The 18,778-nt window shown below is 42.3% G+C and overlaps 4 protein-coding genes across 6 annotated transcripts; all 4 read left to right on the top strand.

The window, feature by feature from the left end:
• Positions 1–414: 414 nt before the first annotated feature.
• On the top strand, positions 415–1,205 carry LOC306935609 (uncharacterized protein; the record flags this gene model as incomplete). Its single annotated transcript, XM_079518706.1, has 3 exons — positions 415–435; positions 541–704; positions 959–1,205. The coding sequence occupies 3 exons, from the start codon at positions 415–417 to the stop codon at positions 1,203–1,205; spliced, it is 432 nt and encodes a 143-aa protein (XP_079374832.1).
• A 563-nt stretch (positions 1,206–1,768) lies between these two features.
• Positions 1,769–4,161, top strand: kbtbd7 (kelch repeat and BTB (POZ) domain containing 7). Its single transcript, XM_079518584.1, has one exon. It carries the CDS (start codon positions 2,207–2,209, stop codon positions 4,073–4,075), a length of 1,869 nt encoding a protein of 622 aa, XP_079374710.1. The 5' UTR covers positions 1,769–2,206; the 3' UTR covers positions 4,076–4,161.
• A 1,243-nt stretch (positions 4,162–5,404) lies between these two features.
• LOC306935494 (ras-related protein Rab-33B) lies at positions 5,405–8,129 on the top strand (the record flags this gene model as incomplete). Its single annotated transcript, XM_079518585.1, has 2 exons — positions 5,405–5,662; positions 6,883–8,129. The coding sequence occupies 2 exons, from the start codon at positions 5,405–5,407 to the stop codon at positions 7,327–7,329; spliced, it is 705 nt and encodes a 234-aa protein (XP_079374711.1). The 3' UTR covers positions 7,330–8,129.
• Positions 8,130–9,936: 1,807 nt separating this feature from the next.
• Positions 9,937–18,646, top strand: katnal1 (katanin p60 subunit A-like 1). Of its 3 annotated transcripts, none has more exons than XM_079518450.1 (11): positions 9,937–10,050; positions 10,609–10,781; positions 10,963–11,126; positions 11,663–11,834; positions 12,765–12,895; positions 13,023–13,128; positions 13,704–13,862; positions 14,013–14,139; positions 15,731–15,865; positions 16,022–16,148; positions 17,298–18,646. In XM_079518450.1, the coding sequence occupies exons 2-11, from the start codon at positions 10,620–10,622 to the stop codon at positions 17,494–17,496; spliced, it is 1,482 nt and encodes a 493-aa protein (XP_079374576.1). In that variant the 5' UTR covers positions 9,937–10,050; positions 10,609–10,619; the 3' UTR covers positions 17,497–18,646. The 3 variants fall into 3 exon arrangements, with proteins under 3 accessions (XP_079374576.1, XP_079374578.1, XP_079374577.1); XM_079518452.1 differs by lacking the exon at positions 9,937–10,050 and adding an exon at positions 10,126–10,144; XM_079518451.1 differs by lacking the exon at positions 9,937–10,050 and adding an exon at positions 10,365–10,386.
• The last annotated feature ends 132 nt before the right edge of the window (positions 18,647–18,778 follow it).

Here is an 18,778-nt window from a genome sequence, read left to right as displayed (position 1 = left end):
TCAAATGTAGCTGCCATTATTACTCATAACATTCCAAAAAGCATTACAACAATGTATTTTTCTCTGTAGTAACAACAGTAAGTAATTTAATGTAATATTCAAATAGTTATTCAGTAATTGAGTTACTTGGGGTCTACTGGAAATCGTTAACTCTGAAAAGCTCCCAGGGGGGGGGGGGGGGGGGGGGTAATTGAATAATCTTTAACAGCATGGTATGTTGATATTGACTCACCCAGGCAACATTGAGGTCACAACTTATTTTGTAAAGAAAGTGAACAGGCAAGTAACATTTATTCCTATCATTTTGCATGTATAACAGATATTAGTTCAGCAATCTTGATACATTTGATTTCATATCATTTGAGCTCCATGAAATTGTGACCAGAGGGAGCTTTTGGTTTCCTTGCGAAGACCATGCCCAATAAATCACAAGAGGTAAGTCAGTCTGAAGACTTTTTCCACAAAACCATTTACAGTATGTTTTTCAAGCGATTTATCACAAATATTTGTTATTATTTCAGTATATTGTGACTTTCTTAGGATGCTGTAATCAACTTGAAGACAGTGCAGGACATTTCCGGGAAGCTTAGTTTTGAGTGGACAGTTCTGGCATATGAACTTGGCTTCACTAGAGCTGAGATCAGGCAGTTCCAAACCAAATCCTCAGAAAAGAGAGTCCAGGCCCGGAACATGTTGGAGAGCTGGTATATTTTGTGTGTGTGTGTGTGTGTGTGTGTGTGTGTGTGTGTGTGTGTCTGTGTGTGTGTGTGTGTGTGTGTGTGTGTGTGTGTGTGTGTGTACACAGTATGCCTTATGATCCTCATGCAATTCAAGTGTGGCAGCAGCAAGTTATAAATTCTCTCAGATTAATCATAAATTAGTCGTCTAATCATTGTAATACCCTTGCCTTTGGTCTCTCATCTCTCTATAATCTAATGTACTAATCTTTGGTACTTAGGTATGAGAGATCATGGGAAAAGCCAAACAAGACCAAGCTCCTCCAAGATGGCCTGGAGCGTGCAGGCAGGCGTGACCTGGCCGAGAGGCTCCGCTGTCTCCACTGGGGCCACCAGAAGCTGAGCCACAGAGTTGAGCTGCCTTCTGCTTTTCCCTTCCTTATTACCGTCCAGAAGACCATCCATAACCAAGAGGGCCTACGCCGAATAAATGACCTCAACCACAGATGCACTGGAGGAGGGACATAAAACTGACTTTACATCTTCTTGTAGAAATCTTTGCATTCTTGCTTCTACCAATATTGAACACATGAGACAGTTACTTTGCTGTTTTGTTTCAGTGAAATCAAAATAAATTATTGCAATAAATGTATCTGCTGACATGACTGCTCAAAAAGCAACGACATATTACTGTATATCTCATAAACCTGTTTATAAAGAATGGATACGGATATGGCTTTAATAGCTATACATTAAGTTGAACTTTCATTGCAATATGTCATCATTTGAACAATATAAATTAATATGAAATAAATCTGTCACTTATCCAAAGGGAAATAAATAAATGAGGGATATAGAAAATGTCGTATATTACTAGCTGAATCATGGCACTGCTCTCATTTGACCTTAATCCTGGGGCTGGGCTGCAAAACTCTACTATAGCCTTTTATGTGCCAAACAAATGTTACTTTGAATTTATCCCTATAACCAATTATATATATATATATATATATATATATATATATATATATTATGTGTGTATATGAAGTCAACCAAACGTGCATGTCTTCAACCAATCAGAAACACGGTCAGTCAATCCCAGCAACTGCAGCAAGATTGTGTGAGCATGCACTGAGCGGCTGTTGTATTTTTGAAAAGCAAAACCTCTTTGAAGAAGACAGATCAGATATCAGCTCTGACTGGAAGATATCAATCGAGATAAATGGATATAGTTGTTTAAATAATCTTAAAGAGTAACGGATCTATATTTTGACGGTATGATATGATTTATGATCATCCGGATACATAAATCTGGCATGTTTACAGTGTAAAATGTCTGTCCACCGACATGTAGCAAGCTATTGCTAATGTTTGCATAGCATGTTTGTTTTTCATTGATAAACCAATGTTATTTGACCAGCGCACGGACATTTTCACGTTATCATCAAGAATATCCGTATGTAGGGGACTTTTGTTTGCCAATTTACTGCAAATATATTATCTCTGGACTGACTGGACACATTGCATCAATGGCTTCTTTACTGAGTTACTTCAGTGGTCCCGAAGAATTGGAGGATGCGAATCATGCTCGGGACTTGATGCAAGGGTTGAAATTATTGTACGACTCTCGGGTTCTCGCTGATGTTACTATCGGAGTGAAAAGCGACGAGTCCCTGCTCCACGGCGCCGAGTCCGGGAAACGTGACGTTGAAAAACTTTTCCTGTGTAACCGCAATATACTCGCTGCTGCCAGTCCTTATTTCAAAGGCATGTTCACCGGTGGCTTAAATGAGAGTATGCAGGACAAAGTGATAATTTGTGGCGTCGACGCCGAATCCATGTCTGTGATCATAGATTACTGTTACACAGGGAAAGTTAGAATCACAGAGGGCAATGTCCAGAGGCTTTATTCAGCTGCCAATATGCTGCAACTTGACTATATCAGGCAAGCGTGCTCAAGTTTTATGTCAAGGAGGCTGGACGTCTCAAATTGTGTGGGAATTCTAAAATTTGCTGACACTTATGGCAATCCAGAGTTGAAGGACAAAGCTCGAGCCTTTATAGCCAGGAACTTTTGTCAGCTTTGTAGTGGGAAGGAGCTTTGTGAGCTTGACTTGATGCAGCTGAAGGAGATCCTCTCTCTAGACACCTTGGATGTGGATTGTGAAAGGAAGGTGTGCTCAGCTGCCCTACAGTGGATTGAGGCCAATGTACGAGAGGAAAATGAAGATGCTTTGCAAGCACTCAGGTGTGTACGCTGGGACTTGTTTAATGAGAAGGATAAAGGTTACCTCGAGGAACGTATGGCTATTCCTGTCCTAGAGAAATACCTTGCACATTTCATTAACAGGCCAGAAGAGGAGAGCCAGGCTATGTCTGCAAAAGTGCACATACCAAAACACAGAATAGGTGTGAGCGCAAAGGAAATGATCCTCTTCTTCGGCCTACCAAATGACAACATAATGTGCTGTGACCCTTACTCCGAGGAGCTCTACTTCGTGGCCCCGCCTCTTGTCGACCTCAGTACACAGGACTACAAGCGTTCGACCATGGAGTCCTTGATCGCCTGTGCCACACCCGAACACAACCTTTACCTAGCCTCGCACCTCTCCAAGCACTTCTGGGTCTACAACCCTGTGTTGAACAGCTGGCAGGAGCTGGCAGAGAGGCCTCTGGGAAGGATGCACTCTGGGATGGGCTATCTCAATGGGCACGTGTACATCCTGGGTGGCAGAAACCCTGTGACGGATGTCCGACTGAAGGAGGTGGAGTGTTACAGTGTCCAGAGGAACCAGTGGACGTTTGTGGCCCCTCTGCCCCACTCCCTGGGCAAGATGCAAGTGGTGTCGCTCAACGATCACCTGTATGTGGTGAACAAACGGCGACTGCTCTGCTACGACCCCAAAAGGAATCGCTGGCGCCACTGCGGCTCGCTGAGGAGAGACAAGCTTCACAAGGCCTGCATCTTTCAGGACCAGATCATCTGCGTGTGCGACATCCCCGTGGTGAAGGCCTACAGCCCGAGCCGGGGGGAATGGAAGAGGATGGGGGACATTCCTATCGATAGCCGTGCCCTGAACTACCAGGTGATTCAGCACAACGGCAAGCTGCTTCTACTCACTCAGACCTTACTGCAACACAACAAGAACAGGGTGCTCATCCATGAATACGACCAGACCAGGGACAACTGGAAAAATGTCATGGCAGTGTATGTGTCCTCATTGGGACCTGTATGCGTTTCAACTCGTGTGTACCCAGCGTGTCTGGGTTCTGCACACAGCTTCTCCACTGAGGAGGACGATGACAGCGGCTCCAGTGCTGACTGGGAGTTTTATGGGATGACGGATGCCGTTTCAGACTCCGGAAGCTCCAGTTCCTTCTCAGATGAGAATTGGTAGCAAGCATTCTAATTGTGTCAAAGGATGTCTCAAAGGGATTTCTGTGTTCTGTATGTCCAAGAAAAATAAAATGGTGCTATTGATGATTGAGTGTTAACTACAATTTACTGTGAAGACAACACAGTTTAACACAGGTCCTTGTGTTTGCTAAGAGTTTATGGTCTGTGCAGTGTGCACTAACTGGATGAGCCAAGTTCAGCCAAACCTTGTTTATTTCTCCAATAGTTAGGCTACTAATTTATGTCTGAGTTAAATAATTCTATGGCACTTATCTGTATTACTTAAAATGATTACCATTTTATTTCATATATATCTATTGGCCCCAAATGTCAAGAGAGTAGGGCTTTGGGCATGTTTTATTATCTTTGGTGCACCCATTTAATTATGATGTGAACATGATTTATTGAGGGGGTTGAAATCAGCTGTTGAAATGTTAAAATGTCACTCAAAGCCAGAGTTGTGAAATTTACTTTGATCAAAAAGTAGAAGCCAATGTACTGTACACAGTTAAATCCCCAACCAGTGTTAAGTAATCATTATATTTGTGCTGCTTGTGCACCACAAAAAGGAGTTACAAATGGATAAATAATCACTGATTTTATTGTATATGCTGACTCAGGTTAGGCTTCAGCAAGAGCCTGTTTCTGTATGCCATGATTAAAAAGGTTTTTAAGAATGTAGAATGAAATCGGTGTTGTGTGAAGATTTTGCATTTTTATGGTTATAGTATTTGTGTTTTGTGGAATTAATGTATGTGTGAATTCATTTAATTAATCACTACTTTTAAGTGAAGTGCCCTGAGAAGTCCATAGAGTGCAAGTTTTGTAACGATTCCTTTAGATGCAATCAAAGCATTTTGCTGTAGATAAATGCCTTTACTCCATTTCACTTAAACAGATTTTAACACAGTTTTTCTATTATGTGGTCATTTTTATATGGTGGATTGGATTGCAAATCATAGTATTGTATTGTGTGAGTGTGTGTGCCCGGTGTGGGGGGGTTGTGTCACATTCTACTCAAACTCAAGAGGGCTTCATGTTACTATTCAACTCAAGGATATTTCCTCCCTTTTCAAAATAGACATGGTTTATATTGCTGTTTTGTAATGTAAAATAAATGCATTGGAACTTTAAAGAAATATTGTATGGATGTGTGTTTTTCTACATTCCAGCAGATAAGAGCCTTAGATATAGACAGATGGCTTTGCATTCCAGTAAAGCGGCATCTAGTGCCATCTACTGGTGGTTATTTACTACAACGCAACGGAGCTACAGCTTGATAGGGTTACACATTCTCGCGGTGTTACGTTGTACGTATTGAAAATGAGCGATGGCAATAGAAAACAAGCCCGGAGAAGAATTTCACACAGTTTTCAACCGAAACGATTCCTTAGAATTCCAATCCCAACGCGAATATGAGAATCTGCAGGCTAGAATATTCAAAATTATAGTAATAGGTGATTCTAACGTTGGAAAGACATGTTTGACTTATAGGTTCTGTGGAGGTGCTTTTCTCAAAAACCCAGAAGCCACAATCGGGGTTGATTTCAGAGAGAGGACACTACAGCTCGATGGAGAAAGTATCAAGGTAAGCAAAGCATAATGATCGACAAATGCCAATTCTATTCATTCTACGCCCCGTACGTTAATAACGGGATGATGGTGGTCGTCATCAGCCGACCTGTACGGCACTGTTCTCATTTGGAGCTCATCGAGACATTGAATGATGGCCTATGGCCAGACACATCATAGGGAAATTCCAGTGACCCTAGACATAAACCTGTATTAGACTGCAGTCACGGACGGTGCAGATTAAAAAAAGAGCTCTATACCGTTTATTTGCTTGAAAACGACACTGTACGATGGAGGCCTGCCTGACTGACCTAGTCTATCCATTTTCACATTTGCCTCGCGTTTTTTGTGGGACAGTTTGCTTTGTCACGTCACCCCCCCCCCCCCTATGTACCTTCATGTACAGATACACTGTTGTAGGAATTTGTTTTGTTTATTTTTTCGTGCTCTAATAAATCCCTCACTTCCCTCATTTCCCCTCACTGTATATGTTTCTTTTCCCTTTTTACCTCCTTTATGATGAATTCCTGTTCTGTTCTTTGCCTATAAAGAAGTGTCTATTTGTACGTCTCTAAATGTTTTGATGAATTGAACAAGGTGGACCCTCTTGTAAACAAGTGTAATGCTTAATTGGGTCGTCCACTCACAGTTAACAGTCTTTGTATTGAGTTTGTGCTTGAAATGTACTGTAATTCTGCAAACTGATAATAAATCAATCAATCAAAAAACCCTACTTTGTTTTTATCACTGTGCTATACTCACTACACTACAGAACTACAGCATTGGGCAATTGTCCACAATGCAGAAGCATTATGTTACACAGCATTGGGCAATTGTTCACAATGGAGAAGCATCTGTTGACTAGAGAGGGTAATGGTTCACATCTCTCATCTTTGATTATTATATAGACTACTTAAACTGAAGAGAGGAGAAATACATGTTTGGAAGATGTGATAACAAACATGGGGATGTAAACTAGGAACAAGTGCTCTGATGAATTGAATACGAAGGACCCCAATGGAAACAAGCAAATAGACTTCCTTGGGTTTTAAATCCTCTTAGCAGACCTTGTAGGCTATAATTAAACTGTACTTCCCTTGCTTTTTTCTGCAAACCGTTAATAAAGTAATAATTCAATCAATCAATCTTTGATACTAAAGAGTAGTTACTTACAAGCCTACCTAAACTGTTCAGTGTAATGTTTATAATTTGTAAATTTTGTATCTGACATTTCAGCTGCAGATCTGGGATACGGCAGGCCAGGAGCGCTTCAGGAAAAGCATGGTGGAGCACTACTACCGCAGTGTCCACGCTGTCATCTTTGTCTATGATGTGACCAGCCTCTCCTCCTTCGAAAGCCTCCCTGAATGGATTGATGAGTGCCGCCGACACGCTGTGTCTGACTCTGTGCCTCGCATCCTGGTGGGCAACAAGTGTGACCTGAGGGACCTGAGGGAGGTGCCCACGTCGTCAGCCCAACGACTGGCGGACAGCTACAACTTCCCAATGTTTGAGACTTCTGCCAAGGAGCCTGCCGAGAAAGAGCATGTAGATGCTATCTTTCTGACACTGGCGTACAAGTTGAAAAGCCGTAAGCCCCTGAGACTGAAACAGCCCAGTGAAAGCAATATCAGGGAACTGTGGAATGAAAGAGAACAAGGGTCAGAGACTTGTCAGTGCTGAACTTCAGTTGTGTCACAGAGTGTCTCTGTTCTTTCTTATAACCATAATGGTGCTTATATGAAAGCAGTGTGGAAGAGGGGCACATAACGGAGAATGTTTTGATCAGAAAATACGATTGCTAACAGGACAAGTGGAAAGCTTACAGGCTGCTGAATTGAACGAAATAATGTACCCACAAGCTGTAGGGTACCAATTGAGACAGTATTATGAGTTTGCACAGTGTGACAGACAATTCAGGTATGCATGTGAAGTAAATGCAACTCTATCTGCAGATGAATTCACGTTCAATCAAACCATGTAGCATTGATTGCAGTATGTTGCACTATTGTATGAAGACAAATGATAAGCAACCATTTAGCATATTTTGCTCTCAACTATTCATTGCAGGCAGTGAATACAAGGGAAAATACTGGGAGAAAAGGGACCAATATTAAGGCCAAAATGTAACTGTGAAGAAAAACAAGCTATCATTCAGCAAATGTATGAAACTGATCATAGATTGTGGAAGAAAACACTTGGTAAGCATGATGTTATTGTGCTGTTGTGGAAACAACACTATACTAAATTAAATGCTAATATAAGCTAGCAATTGTTTTTGTATGACTAGATTGACATTTGCTCTACATGCACATGCAGACAGAGCATTTGAAAACTGGAAAAGTAAAGCAATTTGAGATCTTTGAGATAAATTGCAACTTGGGAAGTTGCATGACGATCAACCAAATATTTGGGTGGGGAGGGGTTATCTGACAAGTCTTGCATGTGTGCTATACCTAAAGAGTATGGGAATTTGTAGCAAAATTGAGATGTCAAAATAAAGATACTATAAGCTGAATTATTTCGACTGCTCGTTGGAACTGTGATCTGTGACAGTGAACCTAAGCAAGCACATTTGGTATAAAGCATTATTTGCTGTTTCAGGTCACTTTAACGAAACTGTGCAGTACAAGACGTTTGTGGTTAGATCTCTCTACACCCCCTGTGTATCTTTTATATAGTAACCTGTACGATGCTGGGTACCGATACATAGTGTGTATATGTTCAGGGAACAGTTATTTAAATGCACTTCCCATTGCAGTCAGAACTGCAGCCTCACTCCCAATCTTCCGCCGTAGTCTGAAAACCCACCTCTTCAGACTCCACCATGGCCCGTAGCACTTGCCCTAGCCTAGCCCCTTAGATAGCACATTATGTAGACTTAGATAGTATTTTAAACAGACTTATAGCTTGTTATGTAGACAGCTCTAGAATTGCACTTTATGTAGTCATAGCACTTTATAGTACACATGTATAATATATTATATAGTATAGTATGTATAGTTTACATAGATACTCCACTGTTACGTTCTTAGTTTACGCATGATTCATGATAACTACTTTTTATACATGTGATGTATGCCATGCTTTTTGTTATTGCTTAATGTAAGTCGCTCTGGATTAAGAGCGTCTGCTAAATGCCTAAATTGTAAATTGTAAATTGTATTGAATGGGATAGAACGGCAGGGAAACCCCAGTGCTATCAAACCTAGGCCCACTGATTTTAAATCCAATCCTGATACCCTCTATAATGTGAAGGACTGTCTGCATTTGTTCTGCGATGAAGATAAGTAGATCTCTGATATCGTCGGGCTATGTGAGAGTAGTAGTTTAATAAAAGTACACACCTGTGTGAAGTGAGGGGCACTCTTAACATCACACATCATACTTCATACATCATCTCATTCCGGCCAATCACAATTTGCGTCCTCACTTTTGTCTTCAGTTTTTGTAATGTTTGTGTTTACACAAAAACTCAAAATTGGCCATTCATTGTCAATGACATTTAATGTTTGTGTTAGGACAATGTTTGTGTTTACACACACCCTCAAAGCTGGACATATAGGAGGAGCTAGCGCCCCTCAAAACACTAAATCCACTTGTGTAATATGAAAACATGACAGGGTCATATTTAAACAGTATGGCGCACCATATTGATGACATCAGTCTTGCTTAACTATGGATCAGTGGATCTGAGATGATGAATTCACAAAATGTGTAGAAATAGACAGGCAACCCATAAGAAATACAACAAGTGCTCCTCGTAGCACAGGTCTAAAGGTCAGGTATTCAGGTTTATTGTGGGCCAGACATGTTTGGGGTTCAGTCATTATGGAGGTGAGTGGAATCTGTAGAAGACAAGTTATTGCAGAATATGTTGATTTGTGGGAGATGCAAATCTTAGTCAATCAGGATGGAATATGAAAATAAATATTCAGACGTGTGGAGACAAAACCTGAATACAAAAATCAGACAGATCGGGCTTGATCACATGACAGCCAAGCCTATGGACTTTTTATGTTGTCTTATTTATGCCCCCCCCCCCCCCACACACACACACACACACACACACACCTGTGACCTAATGTAGCAGCCAAGTCTATGGACTTTGTGCATGCCCCCAAATATAATCGTTATGCCAATTGATTCCTCACAACAATACCCACCCAATACCTTATTCGTTTGTGTAACTTATATGGGGGGGGTAAATCATAGATGAATAATAACACCTTTACGTTTGAAGCTGATATTTCCCAGTTTCTGGTAGTCACCCAAATGCAGCATGAACGTATCCACTTCCATTCGTCATTGCATTCTCCACACGGCGTCTCTTGCGGCCATGGTAACATCGGCTCTCACATCAGACCGCAGATCAAATCAATACAAGTGGTCTACATGTAGCAGGTATCGTATGTGTATTTGCTATTCAGGATTATTAGAGAGGAACAGAGGATGCGTTTTTCAGTTGTCGGACGTTCGATTTTGCTAATGTACTAATGTGAGAAACCGATAGGATTAACGTTAAGGGTGTTGTGTGTGTTGCCATGCAATTCGTTTTGTTGTCGGTGGCCTAGCCTAGCTACCATTAGCTTAGCTAGGAAGAGCTAACGAGACAGTTAGGGTGTAACGAGTCGACCAACGTTAAACTTGAAAGGATGCTGATGGGGATTGGGGAAGCGGTTTAATTCAATATCACGTTGGAGTCGGACTGTCTGCGATAAAGCAGTTCAGAATTCAGAAGTAATCCCATACGCTTTGCTGATATCGTATAGTTACAGTCTCTGAAATAGAAGAATACAAATGAGAAACTGATCAATCTCAATGAATGGAAGCTGAGCTCCAGAGATATAACCGCCAAGCGAGTCTGCTGCTTTTGCTATTAGAATGTAATGCAAATGGAAATTTAGCTATAAACCTGTTTACTTTCACTACTAAGCCATGTCCATCCCTTCACTCCAACAGCTAGCTCCAGTATGAATTTGGCAGAGATAAGTGACAACGCAAAGAAGGGCCGTGAATATGCTTTGCTGGGGAACTATGATTCTTCCATGGTGTACTACCAGGGTGTCATTCAACAGATTCACAAGCACTGCCAGTCTCTCAGAGACCCTGCCCTTAAAGTCAAATGGCAACAGGTGAGGCAACATCCTAGAACCTATGACATGTCCACAGCTCTTAATCTAGTGTTATTGCAGTGTATATAATTTACTCATTGCACAATGGTTCATATCAAAATGACTACTAGCGCTCTAGCGGTGTAAAAGTAAAGTTACATTTTGTGGCCTGCTATAATACCCTCTTTCTGCTTGTTTGCAGATGAGGCAGGAGCTGGCGGAGGAGTTTGAGCAGGTAAAGGGCATCGTAGCAACCCTAGAAAGCTTTAAGTCAGACAAGCCACTGGACTTCTATGCTCCTCACTTTGAACCAGAGAGACTCCAGGACCCAGATGTGTGGCCCCCACCCATCCCTGCAGAGCATAGGTGCATTTATGTAGGGTTCGTTTGACTGTATGGATCTCAATGTCTCGTACATTGGTGGTGAGTGAGTGGTTCTGATTGGTCTGCCTCCAACCCCTTACCCACCAAACCAATTAAAACCTTAAATTCTTAGATTAATTTTGGGTTCTTGCTCAGGCATAACTGAAGACACCAAGGCACTCTCATAACTCACTTAAGTTCCTGTTTTGGTAGATCTACCCCCTGGCTATGGTAACTGACACTACACAATGGCTCGATGGAACAAGACAATTTCACAGAAAATACTGAGCAGAAGCAGAACTAATGTCACCTTAGGAGTGCAATGTGACTTACGTTGTTGGCTTTATGTTCATTGTTCATCTCCACAGAGAACTGGCAGAGCAGGTTCAATTGTCAATTACGTCATTGCAAATAAGGGCAAGGAGGTGCACCATGACTGCCACTCAGTCTCAGTCTTTACAGTGTCTGTGATTTCTGTTCAAGAGGCATATTTTCCTAACCTGTGTGTTTTGTGTGTGCGTGCGTGTGAATGAATGCAGAAATCCTGCTTCAGTGAAGCGTCCAAACAGTGGCATGAAGCAACAGAGGAAGGATTCTCCTGGTCTGCAGCACAGAGGCGCTGTGCCCGGAGGAGGTCGGGGACAGACAAACCCTAAGACAGACCGGCCAGGACCCAAGGATGCCCGTGGCACCAAGGCCAAAGATGACAAGGTCTGCTGTCACTAGCAGAGTCTAGTGCTGTAAATATCAACAGTGCAATTTTTTGGCACTGAGGCCCAGGAACAACAAAAGCTATATAATACAAGTTGTCTACAGATTCTTTTTACTTCTGGAGTGGCATTGGGCATTTAAATCTATGACAATATCCTATTTGTATTGGTCAAATACCAAATCTGTGACTGCTGTCACTCAAAACCACTTGTCAAGTCTGAAATAACGCCATCAGTAACAACTTGAACCGTTAATATGAAACAAGCTTAATGGTTATGTCACCTGGTGGGTTTTTGGATACATGGGTCATATCATTAACACGTTGACTGCGGAGTATTGAAATCGTGAAACATCCCAGCGCTAATGTATGTCCGGTTCACGAAAATTCGCCTGAATATATTCCAATCGTCTGTAATAGTGTACAAAAATCAGACCCGTCTGAAGTGAGCTGTACTGTACTGTACTGTACTGTACAAGCCCTCCCTGGCCTGTGTGTGTCTGTGTGTTAGGTTGGGCAACAGTGACACTTGGTGGTGAACAAACGCTATAACGCTATTTTCATGCTCGGACACAGGGACAGACCCAGCCACACACATAGCTGTGTATAGGAGTGGTTGCACCACTCAATTCCACAGTCCCGACAATAACAGCTGGGAACTGGGGCACACGGGTGCGGCCATTGCCCCTCATTGACTTTGCATTGCGCCTCAATTTCCCAGAAGCATGAGAACCTCGTGTGACAGCTCTTTTTCCAGTCACGTGATCCAAACCCGTGACGTGTCCTACTGTGTCCGCTGGATACCATGTATCTCTTAAAAGTGATAAAAAACAGCGACAGTTCTATGGCACAGAATAGATGTCAAAACTTTGGAATGTAACTGGTCAGCTTAGCATTTACTTGTTAATTTAAATCCCTATGTAATTTCTCAGGGAAAGAAAGGGAATGGAGATGGAATAGGCGGGGATGGAGAGATGAAGAAGTTTGATGGCACAGGATATGACAGCGACCTGGTGGACGCACTGGAACGAGACATTGTATCTCGCAACCCAAACATACACTGGTATGTTAGCCAAACACACGCATGCTACAGTACACACTGTCTGACCTGCATCTGCATAATGTTGATCCGACCTAGACCTAGAGAATGGTTGTTTTTCTTAACATTGCTGATTGTGTTTATATTGCAGGGATGACATTGCTGATCTGGAGGATGCTAAGAAACTGCTGAGGGAAGCAGTGGTGTTGCCTATGTGGATGCCTGATTTCTTCAAGGGCATTCGTCGTCCTTGGAAGGTACACAGCACACGCACGCATACGCGCACGCACGCACACACATACGCACAGACGTCACACACACACACACACACACACACACACACACACACAAATATGCTTGCACATACCGTGTGAAGAAAAATATTGTGTGTGTGCTTGTGTCATCAACCTCTATAATTATAGAGGCATTTCAGTTATGCTATGCCCTGCCTCTCAATGTCAGCAAACATTGAGAGGCAGGCAGTACCAGGCTGGTACTACCAGCCTGCCCTGCATAGAAAATCATTTGAGGGCAGATTCCCTCAGGCCATAATTTGAGGGTCAATATTTCATTTGGTTTTAATGCACAGTGGATTTGCATAATTCGATTCAAAACCTTTATTGATACTCTGAAAGTGCAACCTGCAATTCATGGCTTTTGAAAACGGGGAGAGAAAAAGACAAAAAGCACAATAACAAAAGGTTGAGCACCACTGACATAGAAACATAGGTTTTTCAGAAAACTGTCAGGATGTCAGAATGGATTCGTAGAGTCGTCCTCGGGTCTAAATGGGTTAAGTAACATTTTGGGTTGTGTCTGTCCATCCTCGCAGGGCGTGTTGATGGTTGGCCCTCCAGGGACTGGGAAGACCATGCTGGCCAAAGCTGTGGCTACGGAGTGTGGGACCACTTTCTTCAACGTGTCGTCATCCACCCTCACCTCCAAATACAGGGGCGAGTCTGAAAAGCTGGTCCGCCTGTTATTTGAGATGGTAAGGCATGCGTCTGCAGGTTGCACACCTGACTGTGACAAACGCTTAATAATGTATAGCAATGTGGCAGTGGAACAATTCCCCTTAGAGACGTGTGGTCATAAATAATCCATCTGATTTCCTAATGTTCATTTTTCCCCTCCTTCCAAGGCTCGGTTTTACGCGCCAACGACAATCTTCATAGACGAGGTAGACTCCATCTGTGGCAGACGAGGAACGTCGGACGAGCACGAAGCCAGCCGCAGGGTGAAATCAGAGCTGTTGGTTCAGATGGATGGTAAGTAGGTCGGAGAAGTGAGGGGACGGCATAGTTGAGGTTACGGCCGGTTTCACAGACTACTCACACAGGAGGTTTTGGTGCATTCATGAAAGCGGAGAAAGTATTTGGCGGGGAAATGGCAGGTGGAGGTGAAGCCTGCAGCCCACCTGGCTACCCCCGACGCCCCGTTGACTGCAATCCCCTTAACCTTACCCATTTAGACCTGAGGACGATTCTATAAAAGTCGTCCGAATCCAGTTTTCTGAAAAACCTATGTTTCTTTCTGTCAGTCGTTCTCAAACATTTTCATGTCAAGGACCCCCAAAAATATGTAATTGGCCGCCGACCCCCATCTGAAAATATGTAGTTCCAGGGACCACCACCCAAGAAGCAAAGATTTGAGTTAAAAACGTTCGCTCTGAAAGAACATATATTCAAAGATTTGTGCCACATTTTCACGGTTTTTCAAAAATAGCAGACCTACAAGCTCGTAGCGCGGCACTCGGTCCCGCGCTATGAGCTTGTAGATCTGTTATTTTTCAATAGCTAAAGTATAACATAATGCTTAAAACACAAAGGGGTTCCCGCCCAACCAAATCAACAGTGACACATAAACACTGTTACACAATATTTGTGTGTGAGTACTTGTATGTATGTGTGGCTAAAGGTCCTTTTTGTGGACTTGGAGCATACATATTCCATTTGCTGCCAGAGCTTTACACACCATGGACACAGTGAAAACGCACTGCAAAAAAGGAAGACAAAAAAACTATACAGTAAAGAGTTCAGGCAAAGCACCTTGTCCACCATTTGTCATTTTAAAATATTCGAATATGCAGTTTCTTACAGGCCATGTTCATTATATATCTTACCTGTAAAAATAAAATGCAAAAGGAACATTACCACGGTCATTTGCCATTATTAACTAATTCGCCATAGAGATCGTTTTCTTGGGCTCTTGTCGCCGAGATCGTCTTTTCATGACTTTAAAAAAATGTATATTGATTACGGAAAAAACGGAAGTGAATAGGTTTATGCCGATCATTTCTATAAACTATATAATAGGAGTCAAAATGTATGTTTTGGGTGAATTAAATAACATTCACGGGACCTGTTACATAGCGATCATTCACTTCCTCTTTCTCTTTAAAAATAAGACGGTTAACATTGGAGTGAATGGTGGCCTTCTACGAGTATCAATTTCTTACCATATAAGTTAATGGCAAGGTGCTAACAAGGTGCAACTTCCCATTACAGCCCATTCATCCAAACAGAAAAGTCCTATCTGAACGTCAAACTCGCCAACATTGCAACTGTAGGATAAGCTTGAATTATCCTCTTTCTATCCTCAAAGTGTTCGTTTCATAAAAATCCACTGCAGACATGTTATGAGCTACTTTCTGTCCTTGCAGGTGATTCTTTATCTACGTGTTGCAGTTTGGAAGTGCTCGTTAGATATCACTCAATTGCCCTGCGTACCACCTGTTTTGAATTTGCACATAATGCAGGAGGCATCAGGAGATTCAGGACATTGCTTTACTGTCAAAATCTGCAAATGGTCAAATTGGGAGTAATAACATGAACAACGTATGCTACGATTGGTAACCAGGTGTTGGGGGAGCGATGGATAACGATGACCCATCTAAAATGGTGATGGTCCTGGCCGCCACCAACTTCCCCTGGGACATCGATGAGGCGCTTCGGCGGCGCCTGGAAAAGCGGATCTACATCGCCTTGCCCACAGGTGAGTTATCACATGACAGCGCAAGAGAAAAGATCAAATCCACAAATGAATAGGTACAGTATCAAATTATATAATGCAGTACAGAAAGGACCCAGCAGGGGGAACCTTGAAGGCTCATTGTGTGTGTGTGTGTGTGTGTGTGTGTGTGTCATGTAGCGGAAGGCCGTGTAGAACTACTGAAGATCAATCTGCGGGAGGTGGACGTGGCAGCAGACGTAGACCTGGCCCTCATAGCGGAGAAGATCGAGGGCTACTCTGGAGCAGACATCACCAACGTCTGCAGGTCTGCTTGTGTGTGTGTGTGAGAGAGAGAGAGATGGGGAGCAGGAGAAAAGAGTTGTTTATAATAGATAGATAGATCTTTATTGATCCTCTAGTCTAGGCAGGGGTACTCAACGTTTTTGGCTGGGGACCCCCGGAAATGCTTTGGCCATGTACTATGTAAACTCTTAATTTCCCTTTTCCAGCCATTTTGTTTGTTTTTTAATAATCTGGGGACCCCCCCCGGGAGGTCGTGACCCCCAGGTTGAGAACCCCTGCTCTAGGGGAAATTAGTAACTAGAAAATACTGCTCCTGAACAATCGGTGTTGGCTCGAGTAACTTTACTCGATGGTCGAGTAAAGTTACTCGAGCCTAGCGATGATGTATTGACTATTGACCCACATGGCGTCACAGCCCAGAGGGCCCCGGGCATAAATAAAGATGTACAACAATAGTGGACTCGCTTCTCAACTAGAAAATACTGTTCCCGAAGAACTGTATAAGGTAACAAAATACAAAAGTTTCACGTTCTAGTGGGCCGCTGATTATTTGCAACCCATATTGTGTCAAGTAAACATAGCATGTTTCAATTTTTAAGTATCAGTTTCTAGTACGGTATGTACTAGGAACATGTAATGGTAAATGGTGCATTTATATAGCGCCTTTATCCAAGGCGCTTTACATAGATTGTGCATTACATTCACCCATTCACACACACATTCATACACTGATGGCAGCGGAAACCAAATGTTTGTAGAAAACATATCCACATATAACGCCATTGAACATATTAACCCATTCGGAACACAACAGGAACCCCTTTTGGTGTTTTAAACATTACAACGAGCTTGTAGATCTGCTATTTTTTTTAAATCGTGAAAATGTGGCGCACATTTCGAATATATATTCTTTCAGAGTGAACATTTTTAACTCAAATCTTTGCTTCTGGGGGGTCCCTGGAACAACATATTTTGAAATGGGGGTCAGCGGCCAATTACATATAATGTTTGGGGGTCCTTGACATGAACATGTTTGAGAACGACTGACATAGAAACAACAGTTTTTCAGAAAACTGTTAGGATTTAGAATGCATTTGTCGAATCGTCCTCGGGTCTAAATGGGTTAAACGTTGTGGCTTATGCCCCGGTATGCCCTCTCTTTGCCACCCAGAGATGCATCCATGATGGCCATGCGTCGTCGAATCCAGGGCCTGAGCCCGGAGGAGATCCGAGCCCTGCCCAAAGACGAACTACAGATGCCTGTAACCATGGAGGACTTCACACTGACCCTCAAGAAGATCTCCAAGTCTGTCTCTGCTGCCGACCTGGAGAAATACGAGGTCTGGATGGCCGAATTTGGATCTGTGTAGATGGACGGGCTAGAGCGAGACCCAGAGGGGACAGATTTTTGTGATGGGAGAGTGTGCTCACCAACTGGAGTAGACTGCCGTACAACAGCTGCCTGGTGGGCAAGGGATCAAGCTGAGATCACGATGTCCGTGCCTTTTTTAAAGGAGAATTGTGACAAAAAAATGTATTGACTTGGCTCCCACTTCCACTAACCATGCCGTTGCTGTGGCTTGCACATCGGTGTGCTGTGAGAATCCACACGTGAATGTTCATGTAATCACTGTATTAGCAGCGCTGACTGATTTTGTTGACCTAAGGTGGAAACGGGTCAATTTGAGGTTATTTGAGTTACCCTACCCTCTGCCACAGGTCAGACTTTGTACTTGAATGTCATGTTTCTCTAGTGTTGGGAATGGGAACCTTTACTCTAAGAATTAGCGTAGCAAAAGATAGTCCAGGGAATGCACATTACTACCCCACACACACACACACAGATGCACCGCATACTCATACACACCATAGTGTTTAATGTAGCTGAGTCAGTGATTGATGGAGATTGAGCACCACCTCAATAGGAATGACTATACCACTACCACATATGAAAGTATTTGTGAGGCATCCGTTTGCTATAATTGATTATCAAATGATGAGTCCTTTTTTTCCCCCCACAACCACAATGTCGAGGTACTACTGTAAGTAAATGTGATCATATTTCATTTGGCAATGCACTAATAGCCATTTTACTTCACTAAGCCTGTTGTTAACATGTGTCTTATATGTAATTTCATTCATTCCTTTTGGTTTTATTTATTTTGTATGTATAATATGAGTTTTATTCAAGAGTTTCATGAAGTGAAACAATCTTCACAAAGTGAAAGTGTAAACATGCGTGCTCGCTTATAGCTTGCACTGTTTGGGTCTGTTTTATAACTCTGAAATACTTGTTTTATGTTTTATTGATGTTGACAAAATCATTCTGGAAATTGTAATGTATTTTCAGCTGCCTCAAACTCATTTTAATGAGAAGACATGGATTGTACTAAAAATCTAAATATCATTCAGTCATTATATTACACAGACTAAGTTTGTCTAATGTATGACATTCTGGCCAGTATTGCTCAAAGGAAAAGAGGGAGTGGATACTTAAAATAAATAAATCTGTGAGAATGTTACGGTCTCTGGTATACTGTCTGTAGGTAACGGAACCTGCAGGAGTGGGAACTGACTCGTACATTATACACTTTCTCAAAGCATTTACAGCAATGATATTCAACCAAGGAATGGGTTGGAAGTTGGAACTGG

The sequence above is a fragment of the Electrona antarctica genome, assembly GCF_951216825.1.
Source record: "Electrona antarctica genome assembly, chromosome: 13".
Lineage (NCBI taxonomy): Eukaryota > Metazoa > Chordata > Actinopteri > Myctophiformes > Myctophidae > Electrona > Electrona antarctica.
Note: the sequence above shows the minus strand (reverse complement) of the source record. Positions and strands in the feature narration are given on the sequence as shown.